The 15,910-nt window shown below is 47.2% G+C and overlaps 1 protein-coding gene across 3 annotated transcripts in view; it reads left to right on the top strand.

The window, feature by feature from the left end:
• UBN1 (ubinuclein 1) overlaps positions 1 to 15,910 on the top strand; it is a 33,229-nt gene that overhangs the window by 10,095 nt on the left and 7,224 nt on the right. For 2 of the 3 annotated variants that reach the window (XM_005224483.5, NM_001205922.1), the window contains 8 exons: positions 12 to 450; positions 7,274 to 7,344; positions 8,543 to 8,672; positions 8,851 to 8,969; positions 9,106 to 9,234; positions 9,418 to 9,561; positions 15,398 to 15,448; positions 15,544 to 15,586. In XM_005224483.5, coding sequence (XP_005224540.1) covers positions 12 to 450; positions 7,274 to 7,344; positions 8,543 to 8,672; positions 8,851 to 8,969; positions 9,106 to 9,234; positions 9,418 to 9,561; positions 15,398 to 15,448; positions 15,544 to 15,586 — 1,126 coding nt within the window. Of the gene's footprint in view, positions 1 to 11; positions 451 to 7,273; positions 7,345 to 8,542; positions 8,673 to 8,847; positions 8,970 to 9,105; positions 9,235 to 9,417; positions 9,562 to 15,397; positions 15,449 to 15,543; positions 15,587 to 15,910 lie in introns of all 3 variants that reach the window. The other variant, XM_010819099.4, reaches the window with a different exon arrangement.

Consider the following 15,910-nt stretch of genomic DNA (forward strand, 5'->3'; position numbering starts at 1 on the left):
TTTACTTGCAGCTTTACAGCCCTCAATGCCAGTAAGGAGAAGAAGAAAAAGAAGTATTCTGGGGCTTTGAGTGTTAAAGAGATGCTGAAGAAATTCCAAAAGGAGAAAGAGGCTCAGAGAAAGAGGGACGAAGAGCATAAGCCCATAGCAGTGTCATCAGCGGAAGCTCAGGGCTTGCGGGAATTGGAAGGTGCCTCCGACCCTTTGCTCTCGCTCTTCGGCTCTGCCTCTGACAATGACTTGCTGCAGGCGGCCACTGCCATGGACTCGCTGACGGATTTGGACTTGGAGCAACTGCTCAGTGAGTCTCCAGAAGGAAGCCCCTTCCGCGATATGGATGATGAAAGCGATTCCCTTGGGGTGGGACTGGACCAGGAATTCAGGCAGCCCTCTTCCCTTCCTGAAGGCCTGCCTGCACCCCTGGAGAAGCGCGTTAAGGAGCTGGCTCAGGTATGGTGACATGGAGTGGCTGGGCTCTCCTGGAAGCGATCGGGCGGATCGTTGCTGGTCCGGAACCACTTGCAGCTCACGGCCCAGAGCAGCCCTTAGTGGGTGCTCCGTTGTCTGCTTTTCTGGGCTTTCTTCCCATCCCAAGCAAGGGCACAGGGTCAGCTCTGCCTGTCCTTTTGTGATTCCTTCACGTTGGAAAATTTACTTTCTTCTGGAGAGATTTTTCTCTCCTCCTTCGTGCCTATCAGACTATCCTTCCTTTTGTGTGACAGATACTCATGTTGGCAGCAGGCAGCTGAGGCAGAGATACGTCTCTTTAGTAATCTCCTGAAGGTTTTGAACATTCATAGACGTTTGCAGACATGTTGGGCGTGGGGCATATGCTTAGTTGCCGCTGGGTTTAGTGTTAGGTAGTGATTATAGGTGGAGAAGGGAATGGCACCCCACTCCAGTACTCTTGCCTGGAAAATCCCATGGACGGAGGAGCCTGGTAGGCTGCAGTCTGTGGGGTCACACAGAGTCAAACACGACTGAGCGACTTCACTTTCACTTTTCCCTTTCATGCATTGGAGAAGGAAATGGCAACCCACTCCAGTGTTCTTGCCTGGAGAATCCCAGGGACAGGGGAGCCTGGTGGGCTGCAGTCTGTGGGGTCGCACAGAGTCAGACATGACTGAAGCGACTTAGCAGCAGCAGTAGCAGCAGCAGTGATTATAGGAATCTGGAATTGTGATAAGTAAGAAGGGCTGAACCGTAAGTACTGTCCAACAGCCCCATGTTAAAAACAGTAACGGTCTTTGGAAAATAGCGGACATTCCGCGTGTTTTCCCCCTGGGGATGGGGAGTTGATCTAGTACTAGAGCACTAAGGACTGTAGATTCCGTGATCCATGAATACTGATGATAAGCCGAGCACGGGTCATTAGTTATAGTGTGTTTTAGTTAAAATACCATTTCACCTTGGACATCATGACTTGTGACAACCCTGGGGACACTTACACTCTAGAGCTTCAGTTTTAAACCAGTGACTCTCAGTGTTTCAGAATCTCTGTTGTGTATACTAGTCCTCATATACACTAGGACCAGGGCAGGATAAAATGTTAACAACTTCTGCAAATGATTTTCTCATTTGCAAAAAATACTTGAACATGGCATGTGAAATAATTCAGACGTCTTATTCGGAGCTCTGTTCATCCTTATGGAATGAGCACAGTGTTGTTTGAATGTACCCATTTAAATAAATTATGCCCTGTCAGGATTCAGGATTTGTCTTAACAGGATGTTAAGGGAGAAGTAGTTAAATGGGAACTTGGTGTGTATGAGTTTACTGTCCTATGGTTGCACTCAGAATATATGTTAAAAAAAAAATTATCTCTTCTTTTCAATCTTGTGGTTTGTAATCAGATTATCCTGTAGATTCTGAAAGCCTTGAGTCAAGTCAGATGTGTGTGGCAGAGGCCAGTCATTCCTTAGAGGAAAGTTAAAGTGGCTCTGTATGCGTCTCTGCTTCTACCACAGGGGGTGTCCTAGTCTAATAACTGAGAATCATTATTGCATTTTCTTGGGAAGGATGGACAAGTCTGGTGGAAACAAAGCGGCGTCATGTGGAACAGCGTTGGGTCGTGATGTGAGAAAACCTTACTTTGTGGAGTCCGTCAGGTGGACGCCGAGCAGGCTCTCCTTCCTCAGGAATTGCCGAGTCTCGGTCGTCTTTCAGGCGTGATGGAGACAGGTCAGGAGCCCATAGGTAAGGTAGGCTCAGGTCCTGGTGAGGAGGTGGTGACGAGACGTCACTGTACTGGCTTGAACATATATTCACGTGTGAAACTGTTACTTAAGTCATCACCTGGCCCTTCAGTGCCAGCATTAAGAAACGGGAAATTGGGAAAATCCTGCCACTCTGAAAACTATTTTCAACTCACTCTATTTTCTAGCCTCTGTGTATATGTTTTTATGCAGTTGTAATTGTAGTTGTGAATAATTGTTTTCTGCTCTTTTCACTTAATAAATATTATTATAAAGTCCTCATTATTTTTAATGATTGCATGACAAAGAAGGCTTATTTTAGAAAGTGACTTAACGCCGCTGTGTAGGCTCCCGGCACTGGGGGCACTTGGTGCCGCCTGCACGTGTGCACAGGCACTCTATCCCCAGGCCCTGCTGTGAGAGTCGCTGGCAGAGGTTCCTCCCAGGGAAAGACGCCTGTGTACACAGAAATTACACATGATTTTCAAAAGTCACGTGTGGATCTTTGGATCATTAATAAGAAGCCCTGTCCTAGATTTTGAAGTGGACATTATTTTTTTTTAATTTAAATTAAACTTGGTGTGTATAACTAACATGGGCAGTGTTTATGTTTCTCACTTTATTTTTCACTCCCTTCTTTTTCTTTTTTCTCTCCTTGCTTTGTTTTTGTGATACTTTGTTGAGATTTTAAATCTTGGCCCTAGGGGGTACATGTATCAGTTTCTACTGTGTCTAAACCCACCCTACCCCACCCCACAAATGTGGTGGCTTTCAGGCCGCCTTCAGCTGGTAAGATAGCTGGGCGTTGGGACAGCCGGGACAACGGGGCCTCTCCCGTCTCTCGTTCTGGGCAGGACAGTCTCGCGGTAGTATCTCCAGAGGGTGAAGGTGAAAGCCAGCAGACCCTCAGGCCCTAGCCTTGGAGGTGGTGTGCACCTCTGCTGCCCTGTGCTGGGAAAGTAAGTCACTAGCCACCGGCCCCTCCCCTGGGGACCCCCGTCCTGGGACGGGAGAGTCCGTGGGCCTGTGTGCGGTCCCCCATGGTGCTGAAGCAGATTCCAGTGTGATGTGCGTCAGTCTCCCAGGGAAAAATATTTTACAGTTGGAAGCAAAAATAAGATTTGTCTTCTAACTAGATGTTATTCTTAAAACTTCAAAAAATATATTTGAAAATGTACATGTGTGAAAGAGCTATTCTGAGAGGGAGCACTCCAGCACTGTTAGCCCACTTTCCACTTCCTACTCCCCTGTGCTGTGCCTGTTTATGGGCCCCAGGGAGCCCAGTGGTTTGACCTGATGGCCTTGCCCCTGTCTGTCTGCTCCTAATATGTGTTGGTTGTGTCTTTTGTCTTGGTTGTTGGAAAGCTCAGATAACATTGCCCCTTGATAGGTAACTGTCTTGATAGAGTTTGGCAGCTACTCACCCTCCTCTGTGCAGATGACCCATGTCTGTTTCCTCTTCATTCAAGCATAAAATGGAAAGGATAGTGATACTAAAAATAGAAAAGAAACAGAGACACATGTTGCCCACCCTTCTACCTGCTCACTGCTTACCCTCCTGTACAGTTAGAACCCTTGCATTGCAAAACTAGAGAGACACGGATTCACGGAGAATAAGATAGAAAAAAAAAAAAACTTTGTTTGAGACCTCCAGTGGTTAAGACTGCACTTCCAGTACAGGGGGCACAGGTTTGATCCCTGGTTGGGGAACTAAAATCCTGCATGCCTCACGGTGCAACCTAAAAACAAACAAACCGGTTTGGTCTTTGTAAAGAAAATCATATCAGATTTCACTCTATTCAGTAAAAGCAGGTACAGTATATAAAGTTGTGATCTAGGTGCTGAAAGGCTAGAAGTGGCTCTTCTTAATAATGAATAAAGAGCTCATTAAAAGGCTATTGGAGCTATTGTAAATCAGCACAGTCTGGCTGTCTGGTTTTATTTCATTTCCTAGCTAATCTCGGAGTGATTTAACTGATTCATACAACACCTCCGGCAAGGGTGTTTCTCATTAGGGTTGAGGGATCTCAGTTCTTCCTGGCACACTAGCAACTACATAGTCAGTGGCTTTTTTATTTAGATTTATTTAAAAATGCAGCCCTTGACTACTTTAGCATAAAGCCAGATCCTCAGAGATACTGTTCTGCATGATTCAGAAGGCATCAGGAAAAAAAAAAAAATTATATAGCCAGAAAGCTTCTGAAATGGCTGATATCTAAAAACTTGATTGGAGAGAATTCCCTTGTGGCTCAGTGGTTAGGATGCCTTGCTTTCACTGTCAGGGCCTGGGTTCAGTCCCCGGTCAGGGAACTAGGATCCCACCAGCCGCACAGTGCAGCCAAAAACAAATAAAACTTGGAAGCCTGAGGAGGTGTTGGGTCTGACAAACAGGCATTTGAAGTGCATGTTAATTAGGTTGAATTAATCTAGAGGCGCTTCTGCATCTTATAACTAGCAGGGTGCTAAGTCCCGTCAGTCGTGTCTGACTCTGCGACCCTGTGCACAGCACACAGGGGCTGCAGCCCGCCAGGCTTCTCTGTCCACAGGATTCTCCAGGCAGGAATACTGAAGTGGGTTGCTGTGCCCTCCTCCAGGGGATCTTCCTGACCCAGGGATCGAACCCATGTCTTTTACATCTCCTGCAGGTGGGTTCTTTACCCCTAGCGCCACCTGAGAAGCCCTGTAACCAGCAGTCTCTAAGTTGAAAGAATGACTCCATTTTGTTTTCTTGCAAACTGAACTCACAATCCCAGTACATTAAATGTGCCACAGGGGAATTGCAAACTCCCTGACAGCATAAGGCGTTAACGGGAGACGTTAGTGTCGCCCTCTCTTCCTTCCCTCTCTGCCAGCCATCTCCGGCCTCTGCCCCTCCCCTAGCCGAGCTAAATTTTCACATCCTCTTCAAGTTTTGTCTGGTACTGAGCTTTCCTTCCTCTTAGTTTTCATCCTTGCGGCGATAATCTGTTCATTTGTGTGTTCATTCATTGCCCACTCAGCTGACTTTTCCTCAGGAGCTGTTAGGTGATGGGCTGCTGTGGGAAACATGTGGATGAGTAAGATTCAGTTCACGTTTCTCCATGAGCTTGTTGTACAAACAGACCAATAGCCATGTAAACAGCGGGCTGTGGGACAGAGCAGGGTGAAATAAGCTGTCATGATTGGACGGCCAACAGGATGGTCCAGTGGACCGCCAAACTTGAGGAAGGGAAAGAGCGGCTCTTGGGGGTCCATAGGGATAGGACTGGAAGCAGCAGGCTTGGCCAGCCTCTTGGGTGACGTGGCCTTCTGGTAAGCCAGGGCACAGGGCTGAGAACAGGCAACGTGTTGGATAACAGGGACTCCTGGTATGTGGTGGGAGGTGGGGGCTGGAGAGGATGGTGAGACCATGTCCTGGAGAACCCTGACTGCCAGGTGGAGGAGTTTGGGTTTGATTCTAGGCTCAGGAAGGCCTCCCGAAGCGTTGTAAAGAAAACTGAGAGGATTTAAGAAGGGTGAGGTGCTGTTGTAGGAACTTGGGAGGAAGAGCAGAAAGGAGTGGTTTAGATTTTGGACAAGTTGATTTGTATACTCCAGGGTCTTTCATTCAGGGAGATAATTGACAGTTCTGGTCCAGAGCTGAGGATAGAGGTTTAGGTTGTGTTTGTTATTTTGTGCATATGTATTATTTTGAAGCTGAGGGGGAGACATTGTTGGGTGAAGAGGTCTCTCGATGGAACTTGGGAGCGTGCCTGCAGCTAAGAGCTAGTGGAGGAGACAGGGCAGAGCTAGGAGGTCAGGACAGGACCCAGAGGATGTGGTGAGGGGACGGCCTAAGGGGCTAGAGAAAGGTAGGTGTTCCCAGGGGTTGATCAGGATTGATCATTTCACTGTAGACAATCACCTTACTGTCTCTGTTTACCATCAGTATTATATGTCAAGCCTGACGTTTTATTTTGCCTAAAGCCTTTGGACCAGTGAGCTTCTTGGTGGCTCAGACAGTAAAGAATCTGCCTATGATGCAGGAGACCCAGGTTCGATCCCTGGGTCGGGAAGGTCCCCTGGAGAAGGGAATGGCAGCCCACTCCAGTATTCTTGCCTGGAGAATCCCATGGACAGAGGAGCCGGGTGAGCTGCAGTCCATGGGGTCACAAAGAGTCGGACACAACTGAGCAACTGACTTTGAACCAGGAACCTCTTGGGTGTAGGTCAGTGGTTCTCGATCCTCTACATGCTCGTTGCCAGAGTTCTTTTGGTGGGTCCTAATCCTGGGGCCTCTTTTAAGGAACACAGGCCTTCCCAGGAGATTCCGATGGGATGCGTCTAGAGTGCGGAAGGCCGCTCGGTGCACGTGGCCAAATAGAGAACCCCTGGTCCAGACCTTTGCATGCTGCTGTCCTCTCTTATGCTTTTGGTGGCTTGGCTGCCTCCTGTGATTGCTTCAGGGGTCTCCAGGGTGGCCAGCCAGGGTCTTGTTAACTGTGCACTCATGGGAAGCATAGCGCCATAGCAGCCTGCTGTATCTGTGTTAGTGGGTAGTCAGGTTAGTCATTCCAGTGGTCTGTTTGTGATAACATACCCTAAATAGATTATGAATTTTCAAAGAATTGTGGTTTTTAAATGCTGAAGCAGCACATTATTATTGTTACTAATATTATTTTGGTGAATAAAGGCCTTCAAATATGGCAGGTTTGTTAAAGTTCTTGATTGTTTTGTGCTGTAGATGGTATGGAAAACACAACTCACCGTTTAGATGATAGAGTGCTGGGCAGAGGAGCTCGCTCGCTGACTGAATCAGATTCACGAGTCCCTTGACTCTAATTTTCTTCGCATAAGACTCAACCCTCTTACATGACTGTTGTGTCAAGTCCTGGGAAGAATGGACTGTGTGTCCGTAGATGCTGTGGCAGCCTGTGAAGAGAGCTGGCTGCGCAGCTTTGGGAGCGTGCAGTGGTCATAGGTGAACCTAGTCCGGGTTAGGGCGGGGCGGGGCGGGGCTCGGGGAGGGTTTGGTCATCCGGAGTTCTCTAGGCCTGTGGGTGAGTGGCGGGCGCTATGGGGCCAGGGCACTAATGGCTGTTCTGTCTGCCGTGAACCAGGCTGCAAGAGCTGCGGAGGGAGAGAGCAGGCAGAAGTTCTTCACCCACGATGTTAACGGCATCCTCCTAGAGTGAGTATCTTTCGTTTCTTTGCATCTGCTGTTACCATGCAGGGGTTTAGCAGACCCGGGGAAGTGGGAGTACAACTGAGGGAAAAGAAAGCCCTGATGAGATTTTTAAAAATTGGTTTCTATTGCTTTATTGTGGTTTTTTAAAATAGAGGTCAGGGGCGGGGACATCAGATGTTTGTATCTAGGAACTGCTAGACCACCCTCACCTGAGGCAGCAGATGTTGCTGGGACTCTGTGTCTTCATCACGGCATGCTGGGGAGGGTGTTGTGCCACCTGTGAGGTGAGAGCAGAGAGCAGGCGCTGCCTGCCCGTCTCTGAGGAGAGGGAGAGACGGCTCGGTGCAGGCCCGGGCCCTGCCCTCGGGGGCACTCCTCGGCGAGCCTGGTCCTTCTCCTCCTAGTCGCACCTGTGCTCTGAGGCCAGTGCTCACCCTCCCACTCCCCATCTCACACACGCCAGCCTCTGGGACACCCTACCGTCTGAATTGGATTAAAAAGAAAAAAAAAGCCAAAACACACGTAAAAATCCGAGCCAGATTCTTTGTATCTGGCCCTCCAGCTTTGCCAGTTTCTTTCCTGGTTGTATCGTGTACCAGACGAAGCTGATTACGCAACTGCTGAGGGTTTTGCATGTGTGAAACCAGTGGTCAAGACCAGGGGATATTCTAGCGAAGGACCTTGCCTTGCCAGGACAGAGGGAGATTGGCCATTTGGGTCAAGGAGCACCTGAGGGTCTGCACAGGTGAGGGGTTTGTGCCCTGGAGCGTGCCAGATCCAGAGAGCTCAAGGGATGGAAGACAGACCGCATTCTGCTTGTCTCTGGGGATGCTGCAGGTGTGAGGATTTCCTTGACCACGTAGTCAGGGACAGAACTTGGAACTGTAGGGGAAAAAGGGGGAAGCTCTGCTGTAACCCCAAGCAACTCGATTACTTCCCAGCTTGAAAGCATTTATGCTTTCTTTGTTTATGAAACTTAGAACTTCAGAGCTTGTACTCTTCGAGACTCGGTTTTCTTGACACCTTGACTCGGTCTTGTCTTTGACCTGAGAACCTTGGTGCACTCTGCCTAGCTAAGTTCATCGGGTTTGTTGTGCTGGCCACTCTGTGATGCTGTGTGAATGGTGAGATAAGGCTTCGCCCACTCTTGGCTCCTGCAGACAAGGGGTGCTGCGGTGGGTGACTCTGCTCTGTTCTTCAGCATAGAGGCGCAGACCCGGGAGCTGAGCAGCCAGACCCGTTCTGGAGTGTATGCCTACCTTGCTTCCTTCCTGCCCTGCAGCAAAGACACCTTGGTCAAGCGCGCGCGAAAACTGCACCTCTGTGAGCAGGTGGGTGACCTTGCAGTGGAGCCCTGTGGCTTCGGGCCCAGCGGAGAGGGTGGCACACGCTCACAGGTGCCACAGCTGTTGCTGCACAGCCTCCGTGCAGTTGGTTATGCTTAGAGTGTGTCCTCAGCCTAAAAAGTGACATGTAAACCAGACTCATGACTGGTCTTGCTCTTAGCAGGGTGGGCGTCTGAAGGAGCCGCTCCAGAAACTTAAGGAAGCCATCGGCAGGGCCATGCCCGAGCAGATGGCCAAGTACCAGGACGAGTGCCAGGCCCACACGCAAGCCAAGGTCGCCAAGTAAGTGCGTCCCCTTGCTGCCTTCGGCATCCTCACTCTTCTGAGAAGTCACGGGGGGTGGGGGCGGGGGCGGTGGGCAGGAGGAAGCGGGTCTGTGGTGACCTTAGGGTCCCGCCTAATTCTTCCCACTCTCTAGGATGCTGGAAGAGGAGAAAGACAAGGAGCAGAGAGAACGGGTCTGTTCTGATGAGGAGGAAGATGAAGAGAAAGGGGGCCGGAGGATAATGGGACCCCGGAAGAAGTTCCAGTGGAGTGATGAAATCAGGTGTGCCCAAACTGGGACCTTGCCTCAGTGGAGGGTTTGTGGGGCCAGTGTCTGAGCATGTTCCTGTGTTTCTAATGAAGGTTAGAATCTTTTTCTTTAATTAGGGCTGCTGAAAGCACATGATTGAAACCTTGAAGAAGCATTTGGGTGGTTTAAAGGTTGTGACTTCTGCCTACTCTGCAGGGAGCTGCTCTGTCAAGTGGTGAAGATAAAACTGGAGAGCTTTGACCTGGAGAAGAACAAGGCCCAGTCCTGGGAGGACTACGTGAAGGCATTTCTGGATGCTGAGGTCAAACCTCTCTGGCCCAAAGGCTGGATGCAGGCCAGGTGAGGCCCGTGGGCAGCCATTGTAGTCAGTGTGACCTTAGGGTGGAGCATTTTTGCAGACCATGGAATGAATTCTCCAGGCCAGGATACTGGAATGGGTAGCCTTTCCTTTTTCCAGGGAATCTTCCCAACCCAGGGATCGAACCCAGGTCTCCCGAACTGCAGGTGGATTCTCGACCAGCTGAGCTACAAGGGAAGCCTATTCTTGTGGTAAAGAGATGTTGTGAGTGATTCTTCTGTGCCAGGCCACCAGAGCCCCACCCTCAGAGTCACAGGCTGGTGGATTGGACTCTGATCTCACCTGAGAAACTAGGGGCTTCTCTGTCTCCCCGGGAAGAGGGAGTTATTTGTGGGATTTTGTCTTTGTCATTCTTTATCCCACTTAGTTCTGTAGCTGTATGCCCTTTTCTGCTGTGACATGATGGCACCTACTGGAAGTTGAGAGACAGGTGCATGTCAGGAACATTTTAATTTTCTGAACAGAATTCTTATTTGAAACTGGCAGGAGTGACTACTACTTAGAGCCAAGTGCCAGACTCTTCTAACAGGCTACTTTGTGTTCCTTAGCTTTCTATAAGTGGATTGTATCTGCAATACACAGAGAAAGTTTCCTGTAACTGCTGCTGCTGTTGCTGCTAAGTTGCTTCAGTCGTTTCCGACTCTATGCGACCCCATTGAAGGCAGTCCACCAGGCTCCTATAACTAGTGTTCTTTAAAAAAAAATTTGGAGGGGGAGGAATGGTAAAATATACCTAATGTAAACTTTAGCATCTTTCAGGGCACAGTTCAGTGGTGTTAGATACACTCACATGTTTGTACAGCAGCGCCAACTCCGCATCCCCCCCACAGACCTGGAGGCCACCATTCTGCTCTCTGTGGCTTTGCCTACTTTAAGTACCTCGAATCAGTGGACTCATACAAAGTGTTTGTCTTTGTGTCTGGCTTACTCCACTCAGCATAATGTCCTCAAGGTTCATCAATTATAGCATGGATCAGAACTTCCTTCATTTTTAAAGCTGAAATATAACGTCCTGTATATATACATTTGTTTATCCATTCATCTATCGATGTTACTTGGTGTTGCTTGCACATTTACGCTATTGTGAATAATGCTGCTGTGAACGTGGACATACAAACATCTCTGTGAGACCCTGCTTTCAGTTCTTTTTCATGTACACCTAGAACTGGAATTTGGAGAAGGCAATGGTACCCCACTCCAGTACTCTTGCCTGGAAAATCCCATGGACGGAGGAGCCTGGTAGGCTGCAGTCCATGGGGTTGCTAAGAGTCAGACACGACTGAGCGACTTCACTTTCACTTTTCCCTTTCATGCATTGGAGAAGGAAATGGCAACCCACTCCAGTGTTCTTGCCTGGAGAATCCCAGGGATGGGGGAGCCTGGTGGGCTGCCGTCTATGGGGTCGCACAGAGTCGGACACGAATGAAGCGACTTAGCAGCAGAACTGGAATTGCTGGATCGTATGATGATGTGTTTAACTTTTGAGGCACCACCGTAATGTTTTTCATGGTAGCTGTTATCTTTTTACATTTCCACCAGCAGTGCACAAGGTTCCAGTTTCTCCACATCCCCACCAACAGTTGTTGTTTTTTTTTTTTTTTGGTAGTAATCATCCTGATGGATATGAGGTGGTGCCCCATAGTTCACTTTGCTAGTGATTAGTGATATCGAGCATCTTTTCACGTACTAACTGTACATTTGTATATCCTCTTTGAAGATGTGTTTATTCAAGTCTTTTGCCCATTTTTAAATTGGTGTGCTTTTTTTGTGTTAAGTTTTAAGAGTTCACTATGTATTCTGGATATTAATCCCTTATCAGATACATAATTTCCCAATATTTCTTTGTTCTTTGGGTTGCCTTTTTACTCTATGGATAGTGTCTTTCAACATAGATGAAATGGACACGTTTCTAAAAACACAAAACTTACCAAGACTAAATCAGAAAAAAATAGGAAGTCTAAATAGGCCTGTTATTGTTTATTGTTTATTCTCTGTTTTCCTTATTTCTTCTTTAATCTTTATTATTAATATATCCTTCATTCTGCTGGCTTTAAGTTTAGTTTTTCTTTTTTCTGTTCCTTATAAAATTGGGTTGTTGATTCAAGACCTTCCTTGTTTCTTAATGTAAACAGTTATACCTAAAAATTTCCTCTCTTAGCACCACTTTTCACTTTGTCCTATAGATTTTGGTATGTTGTGTTTTCATTTTCATTTTTTTTTTTTAAGTATTTTCTAATTGTCTTTGTGATTTCTGCTTTGATCCATTGATCGTTTAAAAGTATGTTGTTAAAAGTTGTTTTGTCTAATGTATCTGCCTTTTTTTTCTTACAATTTTGTTTTCCAGTTTTCCTTTTGTTACTGATTTCTAACTTCATTCCGATGTGATCAGAGAAGATAATTTGTATGGTATCTGTCTTTTAAAATCTACCGAGAGTTCATTTGTGGCCTAACATATGGTCTATCCTAGAAAATGTCCCATGTGCACTTGAGAAAGTGTATTCTGTTGTTGGGTACAGTGTCTTGAGTCTCTCTGTTACATCTAATTGGTTTATTGTGTGAAGTCCTCTGTTGGTTTATCATCTGATTATTCTCTCTTGTGAGGGGTACTGAAATCTCCAGCTTTTATTGTGAAGCTGTTTACTCGTCTCTTCCGTTCCGTCAGTTTTGTTTCGTATGTTTGAAAGGTTTTTCAGGTGCATGAGTGTTTACAATCGCTGTATCTTCTGCGGTATTGAGCCTTTTATTAATATGTAACAGCTTTCTGTATCTTTTGTAACCTTTCTCGAGTTAAAGTCTGTTTTGTCTAATGTTAATATAGCTGCCTCTGCTCTCTTGGTTATTTTTGCATGGAGTACCTTTTTCAGTCCTTTTATTTCCAGTCTGTTCTTGTCTTTGGCTCTTGTAGCTTGCCTGGAAATCCCACGTCCCAGGCAGCCTGGTGGGCTACAGTCCATGGGGTCACACGAAGTTGGACACGATTGAGCATAGCACCGCAGCAGCAACAGATAGCATATAGTTAGATCAGATCATGTATTTTATTTATTCTGCCAGTCTCTGTCTTTTGATTAGAGTGTTGAATTGTTATTTTTTAAAGTAGTTACTAATACTTCTGTAAGTTGATTAACATCTTAAAACTGCCCCCATACAGCTCTGCTGCTGTCACAGAAGTATTTTTATACATTGTGTGCCCCAAAACATCAACTAGTAGTTTTAGAAATGCCTCTTAAATTATGTAGAAGACAGGATTTAGAGTTACCAACCAAAGTCGTCATAATATTTACCAGCTTTTAAATTAGTATTAGTCTCTTAAATCATACTTTAAAAAGTACGATTACAAACCATTGTTATAATGACACTGGCTTCTATAGTGGTCTTCGTATATTCACCTTTCTGAGATCTTTATTTGTGCATGTAACTTTGAGGTGCTGTCTTTTCATTTCACCCTCAGGACCCATGAGAATTTTTTACAGGATAGGTTTTTTGATCATGAACAGCTTCAAATTTTATCTTATCTGGGGATATCCTCCACTCTTCGATTGAAGTATAGTTGATTTACATCTCCCCCACTCTTGAGGGTCAGTTTCGTCAGATACAGGGTTCTTGGTTGACACTGTTTTTACTTTAGACTTTGAATGTATCAGCCCACCGTCTTTTGGCCTCCAAAGTTTCTGATGAGAAATCTGCTGATAATTTTATTGAGGATCCCTCGTGTGTGATGATTCAATAGTCTCTGGATGCTTTCAGTATTCTGTCTTTGTCTCTGGCTTTTGAGAGTTTGATTATCATGTATTTGGTGTGGGTCTCTCGATTTCATCTTATGTGGAGTTCTTTGCACTTCTTGGATATTTATATTCATATATTTACGCTTACGTGGTCTGTTTTCACATTTGGAAAGTTTCAGCCGTTATTTCTTCACTCTTCTGGGCCCCTTTCTCTGTCCTCTGGGGACGTCCATGTTGTGAGGGTGTGCGCGCGCTTGATGGTCCCATGGGTCCTTCAGACTCTGATTACTTTTCTTCAGTCTTTTCTTTCTGCTCCTCAGTCTCGATCATCTTCATTGTCCTGTTTCAGGTTCTTTGTTTTTTTTCTGCCTGCTCAAATCTGCCTTTGAATCTCTCTACTGAATTTTTCATTTGTTATTGTCCTTTTCGGTTCTAGAATTTCTTTCTGGTTTCTTTTCAGGTTTCTTATCTCTTTATTGATATTATTTCACATTATTTTCTTTCTCCACGTCTTCCTTTAGTTCTTTGTCCACCTTTAGGACAGTTGATCTTGTCTGGTGTGTCTGCCATTTGGACTTCTCTCAGACAGTTTCTGTGATCTGTGTCTTCCTTTGAACGGGCCGTATTTCCTGTTCTTCATGTCCCTTGTGTTTGTTGTTGCTGTTGAACAGCAGACATTTGAATCTAATAATGTGGTAACTCCGAAAATCAGATTCTCCCCTTTTCCTGGAGTTTGCTTGTTTTGAGTTTTGTTTTTAGCATAGGCTGTCTCTATGTCAAGGATCAGCCTGAGGTGTGAACTTAACGTGTTATTCTTACGTCTTTTCCAAGCGTTTCCCTAGCCACATGCAGTCACTGTCTGATTTCTCCCACATATGTAGTTGTTTTTTTTTTTAATGCTCTAGTCTTTAACGTCTAACTTCCAAAGGGGGCGGAAATGATAAAAAGGAAGAGGTTAAAGGGGGTCCTCGGAGAAGGCAGTAGCACCCAACTCCAGCACTCTTGCCTGGAAAAGCCCATGGATGGAGGAGCCTGGTAGGCTGCAGTCCATGGGGTCACTAAGAGTCAGACACGACTGAGCGACTTCACTTTCACTTTTCACTTTCATGCACTGGAGAAGGAAATGGCAACCCACTCCAGTGTTCTTGCCTGGAGAATCCCAGGGACAGCAGAGCCTGGTGGGCTGCCGTCTATGGGGTCGCAAAGAGTCGGACTCGACTGAAACGACTTAGCAGCAGCGGCAGCAAAGGGGGTGCTGGCCCTTTAAGTCCCCTGGCAGTTGCTTCAGCCAGTAGTGCGACAGCAGTGGGCTGCTGCCCTGTGTGCACCTCCCACCCCCATGATCAGAAGCAGCGATTGGCCATCAGAGCACAGGTCCCTGGTCTTTGGAGACAAGGTCCTTTTTCCCACGCTGGTTCCAAGCTGTGTGCAAGCTGCTCCAGGAACACTTGCAGCTACGGGCCACCAGGTGGGGGGTGGGTGGCTGCTCCTGTGCTGAGAGCCAGGATGAACCACAGTTTACTTGTCTAAGTCCTCCCCTGGAAGCTGCAAGCTTGACCAGCCTCTGAAATTATAGAGTGGTTCCATCAGATGGGTTCGGCTAGTGTAGTGTAGTTGTCCAGGTGGGAGATCACACCTGGTGCTTCCTGCTCGGCGTCTTCCTAGGACCCTCCCCGTGGAGATAGGGAGTGTTCTTGGTCAAGTAGGCCTTCTCTTAGAGTCCCTTCAAGTGGAATTGCTCTTCTCACTGTAGATTGAACTCCCGACGGTACGTAGGGAAGGGCATAAAGAAAATTCTGTTGAGCTTCTCTGGGAAAAGTTGGGCATTTGAAGGGGGATGAGAACAGGTAGTAAGGAGAGTGCTCCTGCCCTTAGGGGAAGAATCACTCTGAGAGGTCTGGGGGCAGAGTCCTCGCTTTTTTGGGGGAATCCTAGCTCTGTGGCTTTCGGGTGGCCAGGCAGCTACATAAGGCCCCCTCAGCAGCCCCCTGACATTAATGGGTGACAGTCCCTGCATACCGGGGAGGTGGGGAGGCTCGGGGAGCAGACTGCTTTCAGGGGCTCGTGAGGACTTCCCCGTGTCTGTTTGTTCCAGGACTCTGTTTAAGGAGAGCAGACGAGGCCACGGGCACCTGACGTCAATTCTGTGAGTGTCTCAGTGTTTTCACTTGTTAGGACTACTGGCATTTTTATCTCTGAGGATCTCCTCTGAATCTTTCCTGTGTTCCTTCCTTTGCACAGGGCCAAGAAGAAAGTAATGGCCTCTTGCAAAATGAAGGTGAAGGTGAGTCAGCCTGCCCAGTCATGTGCCACCTGTTCTTAGCTCTCTGCAGCCATGCTCCTGGCAGCTCATGGAGCTTTGCTGGTCTGGGGACAGCTCTTCGGGATGAGGTTGTACCAGGAGGCAGCCTGGCCCACAGGGAGGGGCCTGGGGTCTGCAGGACAGAGACCTGACCTGGGCCACCAGTGCCCTCCAGCCCCAGGTCTAGGAAGCATCACCTACCTGGCCAGTTCCTGGGGTTGTTGTGAAGTTAAATGAGGTCTTCTTGGTGAATTGTCCTTACCTTTTACAGAAGAGCGCCCCTGAGCCAAGTGCAGGTGAGCCTGG

This window comes from Bos taurus, chromosome 25, assembly GCF_002263795.3.
Source record: "Bos taurus isolate L1 Dominette 01449 registration number 42190680 breed Hereford chromosome 25, ARS-UCD2.0, whole genome shotgun sequence".
Taxonomy (NCBI): Eukaryota; Metazoa; Chordata; class Mammalia; order Artiodactyla; family Bovidae; genus Bos; species Bos taurus.